The 19,904-nt window shown below is 42.6% G+C and overlaps 1 protein-coding gene and 1 long non-coding RNA gene across 2 annotated transcripts in view; one reads left to right on the top strand and one right to left on the bottom strand.

Moving 5' to 3' along the window:
* The window catches only part of LOC143941113 (uncharacterized), a 65,670-nt gene extending 61,497 nt beyond the window's left edge, over positions 1-4,173 (top strand). Inside the window, exon 4 of the long non-coding RNA XR_013263985.1 lies at positions 3,082-4,173. This is a non-coding gene — a long non-coding RNA (uncharacterized LOC143941113). The remainder of the gene's footprint in view (positions 1-3,081) is intronic.
* PSTPIP2 (proline-serine-threonine phosphatase interacting protein 2) overlaps positions 1-19,904 on the bottom strand; it is a 201,523-nt gene that overhangs the window by 67,892 nt on the left and 113,727 nt on the right. Inside the window, exon 6 of the mRNA XM_077463071.1 lies at positions 5,714-5,776. Within this exon, the coding sequence (XP_077319197.1) occupies positions 5,714-5,776 (63 nt within the window). The remainder of the gene's footprint in view (positions 1-5,713; positions 5,777-19,904) is intronic.

Raw genomic sequence — 19,904 nt, 5'->3', positions numbered from 1 at the left:
CGACCGCTCGTGACAGAACAAGATCCGGGATCTGTGTATGTAAACACAGAAATCCCGATTCTGTCAGGGGAGAGGCGACAGATCGTGTGTTCCTACTAAGTAGGAACAATGATCATTCTTCTCCTCTAGTTAGCCACATTCCCCTCACAGTTAGAACACATCTAAGGAATACGTTCCCTGCCAGTGACATTTATACAGTAATCAGTGGCTATTTTTTAACTCTGATTGCTGTATAAATAACAATGGTCCCAATGTCGCAGTCCCAAGAGCGCAGATCACCACCATTACTAGTAAAAAAAAAAAAAAAATAATTATAATAAAAATATCCTAAATATATCCCCTATTTTGTAATTTTGTAGACGCTATAACTTTTGCGCAAACCAATCAATATACGCTTATTGACATTTTTTTTTCTTTTTTTTTTTTTAACCAAAAATATGTAGAACAATACATATCGGCCTAAACGGAGGAAGAAATTTGTATTTTTTTTTTATTTTTTTTGGAGGACATTATAGCAAAAAGTTAAAAATATTGTTTTTTTTGCTTCAAAATGATCGCTCTTTTTTGTTTATAGCGCAAAAAATAAAAAAATCGCAGGTGTGATCAAATACCACTAAAAAAAAAGCTCTATTTGTGGGGGGGAGGGGGGAGAGAAATGTAAATTTTTGCAATGTCGCACGACCGTCATTAAAATTATGCAGTGCTGTATCACAGAAAATGGCCTAGTCATTAAGGGGCCAAATCTTCCGGGGCTGAAGTGGTTAAATACCCTGAACAAGCTTTAAATGCAATAAAAAAAAAAAGCCTTTCACCTCAATAGCTGCAGGTATTCTGGAGAAATTCATCATGTTCACAACAGAGATGCTGAAAGCACCACTCCACTCCCTTTTTTTCTATGGAAGCAGCATTTTGTAAACAAATTGAACCCCAGCTTTGGAGTCTTTGTTGGGATCTTTGAGGAACTTTGAGAATGAATAGCTTCACAAAAACTGCAGCCAAGAATAGAATATGTAATTATGTTAATGTCCAATGTGTGCGCACTGGTGTACTTTAGAGTAGACATGTGCAATTCGTTTCATTTCAAATTAATTTTTCGTCAAAATTCGGCAAATTCCTTAATTCGGAAAAACTGTAATTAAGGAAAGACAGTTTAACAACTTTTTTTTATTTTTTTTTAACCACTTCAGCCCCGGAAGGATTTACCCCCTTCCTGACCAGAGCACTTTTTGCGATACAACACTGCATCGCTTTAACTGACAATTGCGCGGTCCTGTGACATTGTACCCAAACAAAATTGACGTTTATTTTTCCCCCACAAATAGAGCTTTCTTTTGGTGGTATTTGATCACCTCTGTGGTTTTTATTTTTTTGCACTATAAACAAAAGAGTGACAATTGTTTTATTGTTTTAAAAAAAAAAGCTATATTTTTTACTTTTTGCTATAATACCCCTAAAAAAAAATATATATAATTTTTTTTTCTCAGTTTAGGCCGATATGTATTCTTCTACATATTTCTGGTAAAAAAAAAAATAAAAATAAAAAAATCCCAAAAAGCGTATATGGATTGGTTTGCAGAAAAGTTGTAGCGTCTACAAAATAGGGGATAGTTTTATGGTATTTTTAATCATTTTTTTTTATTAGTAACGGCGGTGATCTGAGATTTTTTTTTTTTTCCGGGACTGCGACATTATGGCGGACATTTTTGACACCATTTTGGGACCATTGTCATTTACACAGCGATCAGTGCTATAAAAATGCATTGATTACTGTGTAAAAGACACTGGCAGGGAAGGGGTTAAACACTAGGGGGCGATCAAGGGGTTAAGTGTATCCTAGGGAGTGATTCTAACAGTGGGGGGGGGGGGAGATGGGCTACTACTCACATGACAGCGATCATTGCTCTCGATGACAGGGAGAAGTGATCCCTGTCATGTCACTAGGCAGAATGGGGAAATGCCTTGTTTACATAGGCATTTCCCCATTCTTCCGCTCCGTGACACGATCGCGGGTCCCCGGCGGACATAGAGTCCATGGGACCCGCGGGCACGGTCATGGGGCACGTGCCCACAATGCCGCGATTTAAAGGGGACGTACCTGTATGCCCATTTGCCCAGCCGTGCCATTGTGCCGACGTACGTCATCGCACGCTGGTCGGCTAGTGGTTAAAAGAATGAAAATTCAAAAGAACGCAAATCCGAAAATTCAAAAAAGAGTGCAAATCCGTGAATTTTCAAAAATCCAAAAATCTGAAATAACTAATAGTAACTATTAAATTATAGGTATTGGATTTTCCTTTCAAATTTGGCTGTTAGTGAACATAACGAATACAAATTTATCTGAAGTTCCGAATTATCCAAAATAATGAATGCCGCATCTAAACGAATGGAGCGTATCGATTTCAAATTTATCCAGTTACAAATTTATGCTAAATAACGAATTTCGATCACAACGAATGATCCGAAAAGTGGGAAAATAAAAAACGAATGAAACAAAAACGGAAAAAAAAAAAAGAATTTTTCGGCAGTGCACATGTCTACTTTAGAGTGGAATGAGCAACTATAATTTTTCATGTTAAAGTGGAAGTCCATGCAAAAACTAAAATCCCTGCATCGATAGACACCATGGATCTAACACTAACCTCTCTATCCCTGTAAAGAAATAGAATTAGTATACATACCTTTTTGGTAGTTGATCTGACCCACTCCGACCCGATCTCCAGCGGTGGAAGCTCTGCAGAGTACACAGCCAAAAGCGGCTACGAAATTAATGGGAAGTGACGTCACCTAGAGAGTTACTATGTGGCTTCTGTTTTCGTTTCTACAGAGAGGCCGCGGCTGACAGCTCAGCGTGGGATCGGGTCGGAGCGGCTTCCAAAAGAAGGAATGTATACTAATTTTTTCTTTACAGGGATAGAGAGGTTAGTGTTGGATCCGTGGTGTCTATAGATGCAGGGATTTTAGTTTTTGCACGGACTTCCACTTTAAGTGCCTGCATATGTTACACTTGCTTGTAATTTATAATCTCTCCCAGTGATCACAGTATTCCCCTCGACAATGCATCGTTTTGTTTTTCTTCTCTAGAATGAAGGAGCCCATCTTTGTTCAGACATCATCCATCCAGCCTCTCACTTTGTGGCTTGTGTGAAATGCCTGATACTTCCAGGGATGGGGAAGCAGATGACTCTCATGTAAGAGCACCCAGAGCTGTCATGTGGGGGCCGGGAGTCAGTTTTTAGCCACAAATGAGTTCCAAGTTGCAGCAAGCTGTGCAACTTCAGTACAAATTATACTAAATGCCAAAAAATCAGCAGTGTACATAATAAAAATGTTCAACTGAAAGGATCTCCAAAAGATAAAGAATATAATATTACTTTTTTTTTTTTTTTACAGCATCAAAGTGGATTTAGGAGCCTTCCTTGATGAATCTGTAGGAGCTTTAGCCTAGGTTCACATTGATGTGATTTGACATGCCAAATCGGCAGGTATTGCCAGCAATGGCACAGTCCGAATCGGTGCGACACCGACTTTGGGGCGCCACACAGATTCCCAAAAGTAGTTTCTGTACTACTTTTGGCAACTTCAGGGTGAGATTTGTATAGACTTCTTTGCAGGAACCCACATAGATGTATCTGTAATCGCACCAGAAGTCAGTCCGATATGCGGGTATGAAATTGCGCAAGTTCACCGTAACAATTTCAATCCCGCTGTCAGTGTGAACCTAGGCTAATGCCCCGTGGATTTTCCGTCAGAAAAGTCTTGGATGGTTTTTCCGACGGAATTCTGATTAAGCTTGGCTTGTATACACACGGTCACACAAAAGTTCTCTGAACTTTCGACCGTCAAGAACGCGGTGACGTACAACACTACGACAAGCCGAGAAAATGAAGTTCAGTGCTTCTGAGTGTCCGTCGAATTGTTTCCGAGCATGTGTAGGAATTTTGCACGTCGGAATTTGTACAGGCGATCGGAATTTCTAATCAGAACTTTTTCTGAACGAAAAATTGAAAACCTGCTCTCAATCTTTTGCTGGCTGGAATTCGGGCAGCAAAAGTCCGATGGAGCATACACACGGTCGCATTTTCTGACCAAAAGCTCACATCAGACTTTTGCTGGGTGAATTTCCTATCGTGTGTACGGGGCATAAGGCTCAATGTCGACCCCAAGCATGTCTCCCCCCCCCCCCCCCAAGGGGATTTTCCCTTTTGCTTTCTTTACTGGGGACACAACAGGAAGTGAGGGGAAATGGAGGAGATCCTACCTTCGACAGGTGTGACAAAAACAAGTTCCCCAATTTGGGATACATCCCAAACCTTCCTCTTGCAATGACAAATCTTAAATGTTTTATTTTGGCACCAGCACAGGAAGAGTAATGCCTCGGACACACGATCAGATTGTTGGTTAACAAAACCGCAGAATTTTGTCTGAAGGGCGTTGGCTCAAACTTGTCTTGCACACACACGGCCACACAATTGTTGGCCAACAATTACGAATGTAGTGACGTACTACATGGTTTTTCAGCTCTTCAGTGCCACCCTTTGGGCTCCTTCTGCAAATTTTGTGTTAGTAGAAGTTTGGCGAGTGTTGATTCTCGCTTTTCTTTTCGCGTTTTTTCATTTAGCGCTTTTCAGTTTGCAATTTTCAATGCATAGTAGTCCATTATGCTTTGCCTTCACAGGGAATGAAAGAGGAAGTAAACTCATCAGGGTTTACTTCCTCTTTAAAGAAGAAGAGAATTGTGTGCTGCATTTGGAGATTTCATAATTTGCCACGTCGTGTGCTGTCAATGTCAATGTTAATTCTCCATTATGAACGCTAGTTTACAAGACCGATTGCTTCTGGCTTGTTCTTGCTTCTGAGCATGCGTGTTTGTACTTTGGACTTTTGTCGGACAGAATTGTGTACACACACTCAGAAAATCCGACAACAGACATTTGTCTGTGGAAAATTTGAAAACCTGCCATCCAACATTTGTTCCGACAACAATTGTCCGATGGAGCGTACACACGGTCGGATTTTGCGCCAACAGCCCGTCATCGCACATTTCCCGTTTGGAAAGGCCGATCGTGTGCATGCGGCTTAAGGTTGGTTTCACACCACTATTATGAAGTGGATGTGTTTTTTTTTTTTCGCATAGCAGGAGAATGTGACTGGCTCTCTATGGAGCCGGTTCACATATCTCCGTAGCAGGTCCGGGCCGTTTTGCAGGAAAAAACGTGTGCTTTTTTGGTCCGTTTCAGGTCCGAATTCAGCCCAAAATTCGGACTGAAATTGGAAATGAACCGGCACGCACCGGACCCCTACTGTGCGACGGATGCGGCGATGGTGTAAACCCAGCCTAATTCTTCCAAGAGGGATCCCAGACAGCAATAAGCATTTTACAGGGGTTCTGACCCCTCCTCAATCTATTCAAAACCAGGAGAATATGTTTTGACTGGAGGCCCACCAGTAGAAAAACATGAATTTGTTCTCCTATTAGCTTGCAAATTCTCAGCAAATCAAAATCTGCTACAGTGCTGACAGGGGACAATATAACAATACTTTTGACAATATAGTGCATCTTTCACATGACAGTTCAGAGTCTGCCTTTCATCTGTTTTGCATCGCACTGCAGGTGGAGCTATGCAACAAAAAATGCAATGAACCAAAGCACCCAATGACATGAGCCCTAAGACATGTACACTTATACAGTGAGTGACCTAAATATGATACTTGCATCCATTGTCTTCTTATATTGTAGCTGTTTCTGCTTGTGCATTGCGTCCATTGCAGCTTCTATCTAAAAAAAATAAAAAATAAAAAAAATGTAAAGGTTCGCTAGATTACAATAAAAGAATTACAACAATTACAATTACATTGTTCTTAAAGGAGAACTGTTATATATTTCAAGAAAAAATTAGACAATATGTTGTATAATATTGTATATTTTATTTATTTATACATTTTTTTTATATAATATTTTTATATAATTTTCACATTTCAACTCACTACCTGATTTCATGATTAACAAAACTCAAAGTTCTGTTTCCGGTCTTCAAAATACAGCAGATCACCTTACAGACCTTTCTCTCATCCGGGGGTCAATATTTAAAGCAATCGTCTTACAAAATTAAACGTTAATATAAATTTGTGTATTTATCATAGAAGCTCCCTGTGGTGGCTAAGAACAGCAAGATGAATTTTTGAGGCAGTTTTGCTTCCAGGTAAACCTTCTCCTGAACTTGATGTAACAGTTTCCATTGACCCATCATGATAAAGCTGATAAGTAAAGGATGAATAAAAATGACCATTCATAAATATGTAAATGTAAAACCTTTAGAGACTTCCCGTTTCCCTCTCTGTCTACTGGTTTGTTGTACTAGAGGCTGACTGGACTCAGTTACTGCTTCATTTAAAAAGATACAACTTTTTCAAAACCGACTGCCCCCTTCCCAACTCTCTGTCATCCACTGATTGCGCTCTGACATGGACCTCTTCATCTTTCAAATGCCATGGCTTGCCCTTGAATGGTGTCAGAAACCATGAAATCAGACTGAGACAGACGTACAGTTAAATCACACTTGTTTAATAATAAAAATAAAAAGAACAAACGTAGTCAAAACATGGCCAACGTTCAGTAACTGGAACGGATAGTCAGCCAAGCCAGAAGTCAGGGATCAATGTAGTGGAACAGCAAGCAGGATCTGGAGCCAGAAGGGATGTCAGCAAAGCCAGTCTTTAAACAGGAACGCAGGAGAAAGTTTCTTGTGATGTTGACCAAGGCGAAGGCAGAGCTCCTCTCACAGAATTATCAGTTCTCGAGAGGGAACTCCACGCCAAATTTATTAAAAAAATCCGGCGTGGGTTCCTCCTCCGGGAGCATACCAGGCCCTTAGGTCTTGTATGGATTTTAAGGGGAACCCCCTACGCCAAAAAAACGGCATAGGGTCCCCCCCAGATCCATACCAGCCCCTTATCCGAGCACGAAGCCTGGCCTGTCAGTAAGGGGGTGGGGATGAGCCAGCGCCCCCCCCCCCCATGGACCATACCAGGCCGCGTGCCCTCAACATGGGGGGTTGGTGCTTTGGGGAAGGGGGGCGCCCTGCGGCCCCCCACCCCAAAGCAACTTGTCCCCATGTTGATGAGGACAAGGGCCTCTTCCCGTCAACCCTGGCCGTTGGTTGTCGGGGTCTGCTGGCAGGGGTGCTTATTGGAATCCGGGAGCCCCCTTTAATAAGGGGGCCCCAGATCCCAGCTCCCTACCCTATGTGAATGAGTAAGGGGTACATCGTACCCCTACCCATTCACCTGGGGGAAAAAAATGTCAATAAAAAACACAACACAAGTGTTAAAAGTAATTTATTAATCAGCTCCGGGGGTCTTCTTCCGACGTCGGGGGTCTTCTGACGACTTCTCCACTCTGTTCGGCCTCTTCTTCCAGGCTCCTCTGCTGTCTTCTTGCAGCTCTTTTACTAGCAGAGGAGACCGGTCTCCGTTTTTTCGGTGTAGGGGGTTCCCCCTTAAAATCCAGACCTAAGGGCCTGGTATGCTCCCAGAGGGGGAACCCATGCCGTTTTTTTTTTTTTTATTTGGCGTGGAGTTCTCCCTTGAGAGCTCATTTTCTGATTGGCCATGGCCAATTAAATTAAAGTCGTGTTGTAAGTCGCCCCAAGTCGTGTTGACAAGTCGTGCCCAAGTTGCCTACAAAAGTCGCGTTGGAAGTCGTGTTGCCCCTGTGTGAACCGGCTAAGTAGGCCTGACGAACAGGATATCATCAACAGCTGAGTAACTGTGGAGAGATAGGAGCTGGCAATTAGCCGACAGCTGAGACAATAGCTCAGAGAAGGAAGGGCTGAGCCCAGTCCTGACAAACGGGAAGCATTTTTGAGCTATTTTGTGAAGTGGTTGAGGGTGCAAGGGAAAGGCTCTACCCTCTCTACCATGGGGTGTAAGGAAAGGGCTTTGCTTGATTCTACAATAGGGTGTGAGGAAAATGTTCCACCCTTTCTACCATAGGGTGTAAGGAAAATGCTCCACTCCCTCTACTATATGGTGTAAGGTGAAGGCTCCATCCTCTGTACCATAGGGTCAATAGAAATAGAAGATTTTCCCCTCGAGGTGGGACTTTAAAGGCACAGATTGTGAAACAGTATTTAAAAAATCACAGTATTTTAATAGTATCAAAAAGGTTTACAAAAAGGAATGCAATATAAAAACATGAAATATTAGACCAACATAATTATGAGCAAACATCATGTGTAATTTGAAAGAATGATACGCATACGTGATGAAAATGATAGCTATTGTTTGTATTCTTAGTTCCTACGCGTTACGGAGTATATAAACTCCTTCTTCAGGGATAATTCGATATGCAAAGATGAGTAACACCTATAATCTAAGAATACAAATATATGTTATGCATCTATTGGATATCGAAAGGAATTTTGCGTGGCGGAATTGCTACAGACGATCGGAATTTCCGATCAAAACTTTTTCCGTCTGAAAAATTGAGAACATGCTCTCAATCTTTTGCTGGCGGAAATTCAGCCGAAAATTCCGATGGAGCCTACACGCGGTCACATTTTCCGACGAAAAGCTCTGATCGGCCTTTTGCTGGCCGAATTTCCGATCGTGTGTACGCGGCATTAGGACTAAAATGGCATTTTAGTTTTAGTCCCATTTTTGTCTTCTGCATTTGTTTTAGTTTTGGTCGTATTTAGTCGACTAAACCTCCAGTACATTTTAGTCGACAAACTCATTTTAGTCGTCTAAAATGAATGGGTGTAATTAAATTGTAATGCATTAGTTAACATTTCTCTACAATTTCCAAATGTATTATATACTGTTGGAGTGAAAAATCTAATATGTTATTATTTATGGTATTGAGGTATGAACATGCACTACAGACCAGTGTTAATTTTGAAGTCAAATTTAAATTTAGTTTTAGTCTTTTGACTAAAATTACATTTTAGTTTGTCGTATTTTAGTCCTCTCAATTGTTTTAGTTTTAGTTGTATTTTATTCGACTAAGATAGTATTCATTTAGTCGACGAAAAGGTTTTAGTCGACGAAATAAAAAAATTATATATAGAATATATTCATTCATATATTCAGTATCCTGGACAGTGAATGTCTCTCTACAACCTTGAGTAAGAGGTGGACAATCACCTTAGAAAGGTACTTGTATACAAAAGAATATAATTTACTGTCAATACTTCCTTTTGCCTGCAGTGATGCCAATCTGGTCCCGGTGTCCATATATGTGGCTCTTCATCCAGGCCCTCTCCGATGTGAATTTCTGTTACGGTAAGTGCACTCTCCTCTGCACCTCATTCTGACAGCCTTTTGGTATCTTGCTGCACACATTGGGCTACATACTTCTCCATTGAGCAAGTGAGTATTCAAATAGCATGTTTCTTTCCCCTCTTTCCCTCTTATCCCCCATCTTTGCCATTATAGCTTTCAATATCCAATGGATTAATAACATATATCTTTGTATTCTTGGATTATAAGTGTTACTCATCTTTGCATATCAAATTATTTCTGAAGAAGGAGTCTATATACTCAGTAATGCGTAGGAACTAAGAATGCAAACAGTATCTATCATTTTCATCACTTATGCATATCATTCTTTCAAATTACACGTGATGTTGCTTATAATCATTTCGTATAATATTTCATTACTTTTAGTAAACTTTTTTGCTACTATTAAATAGCTGTCATTTTAAATAGTTTCACACTCTGTGCCTTTAAAGTCCCACCTCAAGGGGAAAATCTTCTATTTCTATTGACATGAGAGGGATGTTGCGTAGACTTGTGCACAACGGAAAAAAATTTCGTTTAGTTTCGGTTCGTTGTCATTCGTAAAATACATCATTTCGTTCTGTTATATTCGTTATGTTACGTTAATACGTTTTCGGATAATTCGTTATTATTCATAGAGTGTCGAATTCATTCGTTCGTATTCGTTATTCGCTATTTATGTATGTATAGACATTCGTGATAATGATTCGTAGTTTGGAAAGTCGTTTGTTTATTGAATCTTTTAACACACGCAATGACAACGTCTCTTCTCCTCAGCTCAAATACAATACAATACCCTTCTAACTCAGTTCTCAGGAATGCACTTTGCCAGTAATCCATCCTCCGGCACAAAATTAATTAGCTGATTGGACTATAAGATTTACTTTGAGCTGACCTTTTGTTTCATTAGATCTTTAAAGAATTACCGAATTAATTCGTTATATTTCTTTCGTATTCGTTGTTATTCGTTATTTGTTTATTCGGACATTCGGATGCATCGGCCGAATTTCGATTCGTTACGAAACGAATTGCACAAGCCTAGATGTTGGCCAGTTAATAGCAGACACAATTCACCCCCATATTTTTGATATTGTACCATAGGGTGTAAAGGAAAGGCTCTGTACTTTAGGCTGGATTCATAGTGGAGAGCGCAGCGGCTCACAGCACGGGACCGTTGCGTCTCCATTCACAGGTCCGATTTCAGACCAAATCTTGGGCTGAATTCGGACCTGAAACGGACCAAAAGACGCACAGGACTCCTGTGCAATTTGTACCGTGGCCGCTGCTGTGATGTGTGAACCAGCTCCGTAGAAAGCCAGTCACAATCTCCTGCTATGCAAATTGGATGCAGTGGAAACCCACATCCACTTCGTAACCGTGTGAACCCAGCCTTAAAATAAGAAGTACAAAATATCAGTGCTCACCTACTATGGGCAACGAACAGTGTTGCCATTGCTCCTAGTGTAAAAGGTGGAAAGTTCAGCACACTTATCTTACCAGGCAAAATTTCAATTTATTGAGAGTTGTCCATACAAGTAATTACATAGCTGAGACCTGTTTTGGATTGTACGAAACGCAAGGAGTGATGTAATTGCTTTCAAATTAAATTTTACACAGTAAATTCAGTGTGCTGAACTTTTCAATTTTCTCTCTCTATTTACACGCAAGTAAAGCGAAGGCCTTTCCATTATACCTATTGGTGAGAGACACTAAACAGCCTGCCCACAGGAGAGCTGAACACAGTCCATAGTTTTTTTATAGGGACCATGGGAAGGCTTATACATGCCAAAGAAGTGAACCTAGTTAGCACTGGAAGATCTTCAATGCTTAGCCCAGAGGGTCACATGGGAAGTAAGTGGGGAAATATGACATACACATTTTCAAAACGCAATGAGCTTCCAGGGTCGATCGTTAAGTCATTGTGCCCAGGCCATGTCCTGCAAAACTCAGCGATTTCCCTGCACAGGGTCTTCTGAGACTCAACCCCATCCTTCTACAAATCTGCACTTCATCTCTGGGTGCCACAGTTTATTCCAGGAGATCCCACATTTCCCCTTCCAAGAGTCCAATTTCTTCTTCCATTGTGTCCTCTTTTACTAATGATGTTGGAAGGAATGGAAATCTGTCAGTCATTCTGTGCACTTAGAATGTTTTACTGAAGACATTTTATATGTAACGTCACATAACTTCTTGATCCCCAGATCAGACACTCATTTGAATAACATTACTTGTAGCTGTTTAATGCAATTCTATGCGGTTTCCTTGAGTCTCTCACGTGCTTCCAAGATTTCTGTAGGAACATGGCCCCACTCTCTTCCAGGGCAGAAGAGGACAGCCATTCTGGGATCACATGACCGTTCCAAGTCCCCTCTCACCTAAAGCAACATAACGAGGTGTGTCCAGAATATAATGAGAATGAAGTTCCTATGCTCGAGAAGGGCTCTGTGAAGGGAGAAGCTGGCCAAGGTCACTTGCCTGGGGTGGAAAGAGAACTTGATTTTTTTTGAGTCAAGTGATCACGGGAGATGAATCCTGGGTGTTTGAGTACGATCCTGAGATGAAGAAACAAATTTCAGAATGGCACACTAACATGTCACCTCGCCCCAAGAAAGCTGGAATGAGCAAATCAAAAGTCATTGTTTTTGATCCGCGTGGAATTGTCCATAAGGAATTTGTATCTACTGGTCAAACTAAAGCAAAGATTTTACCTAGAAGTTCTTGGTCACTCAAGACAAAGTTTTTCATGTGCATCCTGAGATCACCTCAACTTGGATCCTTCATCATGAAAATGCACCGAGTAACAGTGCTTTGGCTGTCAGAGTTTTTAGCTGAAAAACACATCATAGTCCTTCCCCATCCACCCTGCAGCCCCGACTTGGCTCCTTGCGACTTTTTCATATTGCCAATGATGAATAAGGGTTTGAAAGGACACAATTTTGGTAGTGTAGGTAATGTCCAAAGAGCCACAATGCATGCTATGAAAACCGTCCCACGTGAAGATTTCCAGGGATGCTATAAAGAATGGGCAAAAAAAAATGCTTGGAGTGTTGTGTACACTCACAAGGTGCATACTTTGAAGAAGAAAATGTTCAAGTGTAAACTTTTTCAATACATTTTTTTTTAAATATCATTCTCATTACTTTCTGGATACAACTCATATCTTTGACTGCCTCAGCAAAATTACCTTCTTTCCTTAGCAACCTTTCAGGTGATTGAGGACAATGTCCCAACATGCAACAAATAGGGTCAATTCTTTTTAAAGTTCCTGTCACAGTTCCTTAGAAACTTTTCAATGTGGCATTTCCAAGATGCAAAAAAAGTAAAAAGGCATAAAGAGACACAGGTGCATAAAGAGACACAGGTGCAGAACATAGTAACACTTTTGTAAGAGGAACAAGATTTGTGTGAATACTATGACCCAACTACATGTGAGTAACATTTGGGCAAAGGTTCTGCTTAAACATGATTTCAGAAATCTAACTATGATACTGTACATATCGGAAAAAAAAAACTACCTCAAAGCAATACTAAAACAGGTCTCACAAAAGGACATGAGTGGGAAAAAAACTATTCTTGTTGACCCTAGAAACCTCATACTTCTAATGCAGTATGGACAATGAAAGGATAAATCTGATGGTTATTGCTAGCAACAAAAAACAAAAAAACATTTTCCATGCAGAGGCCCAGTGAGACCATACTGGCTGCACACCTGTAACAACAACCAAAAAAATAACCTAGTCTAACAGGATGCACTGGAATGATGGCAAAAAAAAAAAAAAAAAGTAAAGTAAAACAGGTTTCAAATTCTGTCACAGAAAGTGAGATCTTTGTTTGCCTAAGCCCTTGTACACACGGTCGGACATTCCGCTGGAAAATGTCTGATTGGACCGCGTTGTCGGATAATCCAACTGTGTGTGGGCTCCATCGGACAAAGTTTTAGAGCTGGGCTGTAAAACTTTCCGACAACATGATCCGATCGGACTTTGTCCGATTGTGTGTAGAGAATTCTGATCGGACAAAGTGCCACGCATGCTCAGATCAAATTCCTAGACCAAAGTGATTGGCTACTAGCCTGAACGTAGTCCCGTCGTAACGAAATTACATCATCACGTTATGTACGATCGGATTTTCCGTCAACTTTGTCCGACCGCGTGTATGCAACACAAGTTTCGGACAAAATCCGACGGATTTTGTTGTCGGAATGTCCGACCGTGTGTACAAGGGCTTAGAGTATAAACTACGATGAGAGATAATCCATCAACCAGCGATGATCCAGCAATGTACTCCCATCAAGCAAAATCCATACAAGTTTCTGCAATAAGAAACAGGATAAGAAGATGAAAATCCTATTGCAGGCAATGGTATGACTGCAAAACTAGGTATGACCACATCAGCCTGCCCAAACTTAGATTCAACTGGGCCCAATTTGCCAGACGAAGCAATTCACAGACTCAAAGTGGTCCTCTCATTAAGTTAAAAAATCTGCATGAGTAAATCCCTAATATACAATTTATAATACAGAAATAGTATACTTAAAAAAAAAATTATATCAAAAAGCTACCCTTCATTTCTCTTGATTTATGATATCACGTTTTGTACCTAATAAAAAGTTTGTAAACAAAAAGCTACCCTTCAGTCCAGTATATGACTAGGCTAAGATTATGTCAACAGTCTGCTGCAGGCAGGAGAAAGCATTTCCTCAGTTTGTCTGTGAAAGTTTTTATTCATTCAGCTTATGGAATAGCTTAAAGTGGTTAGTCACATTCAACTGAACTTGTTCTTAAATATTGAAGACAGATCGCATCCTATCCAAGCCACTTCATTCGTTATGAGTGTCAGGAACATGCTCCAACATTTATATACACAGGTAGCTCCAGCACTTACCATGGAATGTGTCAAGGCAGATGCCCATTATCCAAAAACAGGATGGGAGGTGTAAGGCCCCTTTCACACTGGGGCACTTTGCAGGCGCTACATTGCTAAAAATAGCACCTGCAAAGCACCCTGAAACAGCCGCTGCTGTCTGTCCAGTGTGAAAGCCCCGGGGGCTTTCACACCGGAGCGGTGTGCTTGCAGGACCGTCAAAATGGTCCTGCAAGCCACAAATTTGGAGCTCTGTAAGAGCGGTGTATTTACCGCTCCTAAAGTGCCCCCTTCTCATAGAAAACAGTGGGGCAGCTCTGCAAACCCGCCTGCAAAGTGCCGCGGTTTTAACCCTTTTTTTGGCCGCTAGCGGGGATTAAAACTGCATAGCGCCGCTAAAACGACGGTAAAGTGGCGCTAAATATAGCGCCGCTTTACAGCCATCGCTCGCAACGCCCCAGTGTGAAAGTAGCCTTAGAATTGAAGAACCACCCAGTTCTAGCTACATAATGCATACCTCACCTCACCTTTCTGAGATGGGAATGAGGGACACCTATTAGTAAACGTATGTAGGCATAGGACACACCCCCTTTTTATCACTACTATTCCTTTAGATTGGCTTTTGGAAATAACAAATGCAGCAAATTAGACATTGGATGAAAGGTTTAGCACTAGGAAACACTCTTGATAAATAAAAAGTGAATTTTATAAATGTAGCCCTGGCTCCTGACGAGCAGGCGCTATGGTTTTTGAAAAGTTAATTTGCCCGAAACCACAGTTGGGATTCAGGACTATTTCTCAAAATTTCTGGTTTCAGTACCAGTCCAGCTGGGTTGCACTGGGTTCTCCTTGACCGCAGGTGTCGCTGTCACTGCCAGCAAGAGTAGAAACGCAGTCTAGCTGGGTGCATTGAATGCCACTAGTTCTCTCTGAACCAGCCCAGTGGGAGCGTTTTCCTGCTGTGCATTCTGGGAGGTGGTGTTTAAGGTACCGACGCCACAAGGCTGGGGCTGATTATTTTCTGTCTGTTCAGTTCTGGTGGTCTTCCTGACCCAGCCCCATGGCCTGGGGTGTAAAACCATGCATCCTGAGTGTCGGGGCTGTCTGGCCAGAGGCGACGCAACTGCAGGGACAGGCCTGACTGGATTTTGGGGCCTACTAATCCAAGGGTGGTCTGGTGCCATCTCATCTGAAGGGAGAGGCCCAGCAACTGAAGAACCCCAGTGGAGGACTCTTCAGGAGAAGGCCATGCGCAAGGCTGGTTTCTCTGAAGGAGCTTGGAGGCTTAGTTGAAGGACGCAACCTGGATCAACACACATACGTATCGCCGGATCGGCTGAGAGAACCTGGTACTGTATGTTAGCGCTTTATATTTATCCCTCAGTAACGCTCAAGTGTACATCACAAATCTGTGGCAGAGACTTTGTCGAGCACCCTACCGGCTGCAAGGCCTAGTGAGAGGAGGTCTATCCGGGGGTTGTTAACCCGTGTGTGTCCCAGCAGACAGCACGCAGGGACAGGAAGAGGCATAGACTCCCGTGGGAGTCTATGCCCGGAAGTGGGTGTAAATACCTGTCTTTGACAGGTATCTGCACCCCCCTCCCCCCCTGAAAGGTGCCAATTGTGACACCGGAGGGGGGAGGGTTCCGATCAGTGGAAGTTCCACTTTAGGGTGAGCAAAAACAAAATAAATAACAAAAAAAAAAAAAGGAGACACAGGTATGTTCATATTTCCTTGCTGCTTTTTTGGGCTCAATATTAAGAGAGCGATGGAAAATTTGGATGATCTAGACCGACTAGAAAAATAAATAAATAATATGTAGCTTTTAGCAAAATCACCATTTTGCATTCGAGTCAACAAGGAAGTCGAAATTAAGCTCTTTTTTTTTTTTTTTAAGGTTACAGTAGGCCTTCCTTACACTTAAAGTACAGCTGCCACCAGATAAATATGGAGGTTACCATTGCTAGCTTTCTTTCTTTAAGTACTAGATGCCTGGCTTTTTTACTTCTGAGTCAGAAACACAGGAGAGAAATGCAGAAAATGAAAAGTGAGAAGTCCTTAGGTCTATGCTTGTCCCAGGTTTCCATTAAAGGGACCAAGACCCAGCATCAGTCCAAGCCCGCTGCAGAACTCCAGGGCATGACTGCCAAAGCTTTAGGTCACTTGACCTGGAACCATAATGCTGTGGGTTGCCCTTTTACTAGAGGTGGTAGGTTTATATCTCCAAAAAACAAGCAGTGAAAGGTCACCACTGAATCGCCACTGACACCACAGCTTAGCCCAAATTAATTTAGCACATATCTTAAATCACAGGTCCCCGCATCAAATCCAAAGAACCAACAGGTCTATCGAGAACATATCACACATAATAATAATGGTGTAAGAATGACGTTTGGAAAATCGCCAGGAGGAAACCATGACCTTTATGAGTGCCAGAAGACCGTGTAAAGAACTGGGTTCTTTTATAATGCCCAGTCACATATTCACTATCAGTATATGAAAAGTAGACAATTATAATCCATCACTGATAGTAGTGTTCTGGCAGCAATATGCTAACGTGTTTGCATTTCAGCATAATAGGAAACACTGAAGGTATTTGTTCCCTCACGGCCAAATACCAGCTCTGACACATCATTTTATCATTTGTTTCTGACTGAAATACAGGCGTATCCAGTGCCTAGGTTCCTGTGTGCTACCAGCCTAAACCTTTACTGTGTTTGGCCAGTTCCGTATCAGTCATGGACAAGCAACAAAACCAGGAGATGTTCCAGATTTACATATTTCGTATGGTTGAATAAAAACACTGATCCATCCAGTTCAATCTGTCACTACCATTTTCCATATTACATTGTGTTTACTAAGAAACCCATCTAAAAGTTTTTGGAATTTATCTACACTCCCAACTGACACCACCAATGAGGGAATGGCGTTCCACATCATCACTGCTCAACAGTAAATAGACCCCTATGCAGTTTAACCACTTGCTTACTGGGCACTTAAACCCCCCTCAGTCCCAGACCAATTTTCAGCTTTCAGCGCTGATGCACTTTGAATGACAATTGCGCGGGCATACAACACTGTACCCAAATGAAATTTTTATCATTTTTTTCCCACAAATAGAGCTTTCTTTTGGTGGTATTTAGTTACAGCTGGGAGTTTTATTTTTTGCTAAACAAACAAAAAAAGATGCAAAAAAAAAAAAAAAAAAAATCATGTTTTAATAGTTTGTTATAAAATTTTGCAAACGGGTCATTTTTCTCCTTCATTGAAGTGCGCTGATTAGGCGGCACTGATGGCTGCATTGGTGGGCACTGATGGGCTGCATTGGTGGGCACTGATGGGCTGCACTGGTGGGCACTGATAGGCATAGTTAAGGCGGCACTAATAGGCACAGATAAGGCGGCACCGATGGGCACAGATAAGGCGGCACTGATGGGCAAAGATGGGCACAGATAAGATGGCATGGATGGGTGGCACGGATAAGTGGCATGGATGGGTGGCACGGATGGGCACTGATAGGTACCACTGATAGATGGGACTGATGGGCACTGATAGGTGGCACTGATAGGTGGCTCTGATAGGTGGCACTGCTGGGCACTGATGGGCGGCACTGCTGGGCACTGATGGGCGGCACTGCTGGGCACTGATGGGCGGCACTGGGTCGCAGCACCTTTGAGGCAGATTGTGGGCACTGTGGGTGGCACTGTTGGTGGCACTGCTGGATGGCACTGTGGGTGGCATTGTGGGTGGCACTGTAGGTGGCACTGTGGGCACTATGGGCACTGATGGGGGCACTGATGGGGGCACTGATGGGGGGCACTTACTTTTATTCAGGATGGCACGGCGGTGGGCAGGTGGGCACTGGCAGGGGGCAGGTGGTCAGCTGTATTGCTGGCCGTGATCGGGACTGATGTCCCGATCACAGCCGCCGGTGATCGGCTTTTTTTTTCTCTCCTCGCGCTGTCAGCGCGAGGAGGAATAATAGCCGATTATCGGCTCCGTTCTATCACATGATCAGCTGTCATTGGCTGACAGCTGATCACGTGATAAGGGGTCGGGATCGACCCCTTGCACGGATCGGTGATCAGGCGAGTCTCACGGACTCGCCGATCACAGAGCGCGCCGCGCGCGCCCCTCAGGGGGCGCGCAGGCCGCTCGTATCCGGGACGACGTCAATAGACGTAGTCCCGGAAATGTGGGTCCGCGCTGTTGCCGTCATTTTGCAATAGCGCGGATCCCAAGTGGTTAAAGGGAAAGGGTAAGTTTACCTTTACAGAAAACTCTAAGGTGAACTTACACAGGTTCCCGTTCTCTACCCCCCCCCCCCCCCGAAGCAATCTCCGGTTCTAATCCCCGGTATAGCCGCGCCTGGGGCTTAGAAATGCCCTGAGCTGAGTGCATGCTAAGTGGTCAGCGTCGACCAATCAGCAGCCGCATAGTCTGTTCTGTCAGGTATGGAGAAGACACAAGGATGGAGAGAGGATTTCTAAGCCCTAGGCTCCTGACGCGGATATACCGGGGCTTAGAAACGGAGATTGCAGCGATCCAGGTCAGCAGGACCGGGGGGGTTAGGAGGGGGAACTGTGTAAGTTCACCCTACAGAGTTTTTTTGTAAATGTGAACTTAAGGCCCATACACACGATCAGACTTTTTGACAACAAACATGCAAATTATCTGTTTTGGAGCAACATCCGACTGTGTGTACGCTCCATCGGACAAACTTTTTCGGTCTTCATCGGACTTTTGTTGGCTGTGCGAACGGACAAACTTTCTGGCAACAAAAGTCCGATGGAGCAAAGTCTGATCGTGTGTACACAAAACCATAGGATTTTTGTACAAAGTACAAACAAGCATGCTCAGAACCAATGCAAAAGATCAGCCAACAATACAGAAGTTAACCAAAGGTGGCGGTAAAGAGCAGAAAAACCCACATGATTTGGTGAAAGTTGGCTGAAAAAGTCCTGCAGTGTGTATGCAATACAAGTTCAGAGCCGACGCCCTTTGTACAAAAAACCAAGGGAAAGTTTGTACAAAGTCCTATCGTGTGTATGAGGCTTTAGACTTTAAGATTGAACCACCTCTTGTCCAACCTCAGTGTGTGGTCATGTGCCTTCAGATCTTAGATTACATAGTTTCCTCCCAATGCTAGCATCACCATCCAGAGATTTGTACATTACAGTCATATCCCCTCTCCTTCAGGGAGAATACGTTTAATGTTTGTAGTCGTTCCTCATAACTGAGGTCCCCTAGACCCCTTATTAGCTTTGTTGCCTTTCTCTGGACTCCAGTTCAAGGACATCCTTTCTAAGGATTGATGACCAGAACTGGATAGCATACTCGAGATGTAGCTGAACCAGAGTTCTCTAAAATGGTAGAATTTTTAGCTTAGTTTCTTGAGTAAATACCCTTTTGAATGCATGCTAATATTCTGCTGGCCTTGCTTGCTGCAGCTTGGCATTACATGCTAATGCCGAGTCTGTCATCTACAGGTATCGGGACTCCCAAAACCTTTTCCATCCTTGATTCCCCCAGAGGTTCTCCCCCCCGCATGTAACTTGCATTCATATGTTTAGCTGCCAAGTGCATTACTGTACATTTTCCAGTATTTAACCTCATTTGCCATATCGCTGCCTACCCCTCTATTTCGACTAGGTTATTTTGTAGAGTTGCTATATTCTGCCATGAAGTTATTGCTCTGCTTATTTTTGTATAATCAGCAAACACTGGGACTGTGATTGTCCTTGATGCCCTGTGGGAGGGC

Source organism: Lithobates pipiens, unplaced genomic scaffold, assembly GCF_037356315.1.
Source record: "Lithobates pipiens isolate NorthernLeopardFrog02 unplaced genomic scaffold, aLitPip1_a1.2 Scaffold_3, whole genome shotgun sequence".
Lineage (NCBI taxonomy): Eukaryota > Metazoa > Chordata > Amphibia > Anura > Ranidae > Lithobates > Lithobates pipiens.
The sequence above is the reverse complement of the archived record's forward strand: the minus strand, read 5'-3'. Positions and strand labels throughout refer to the sequence as shown.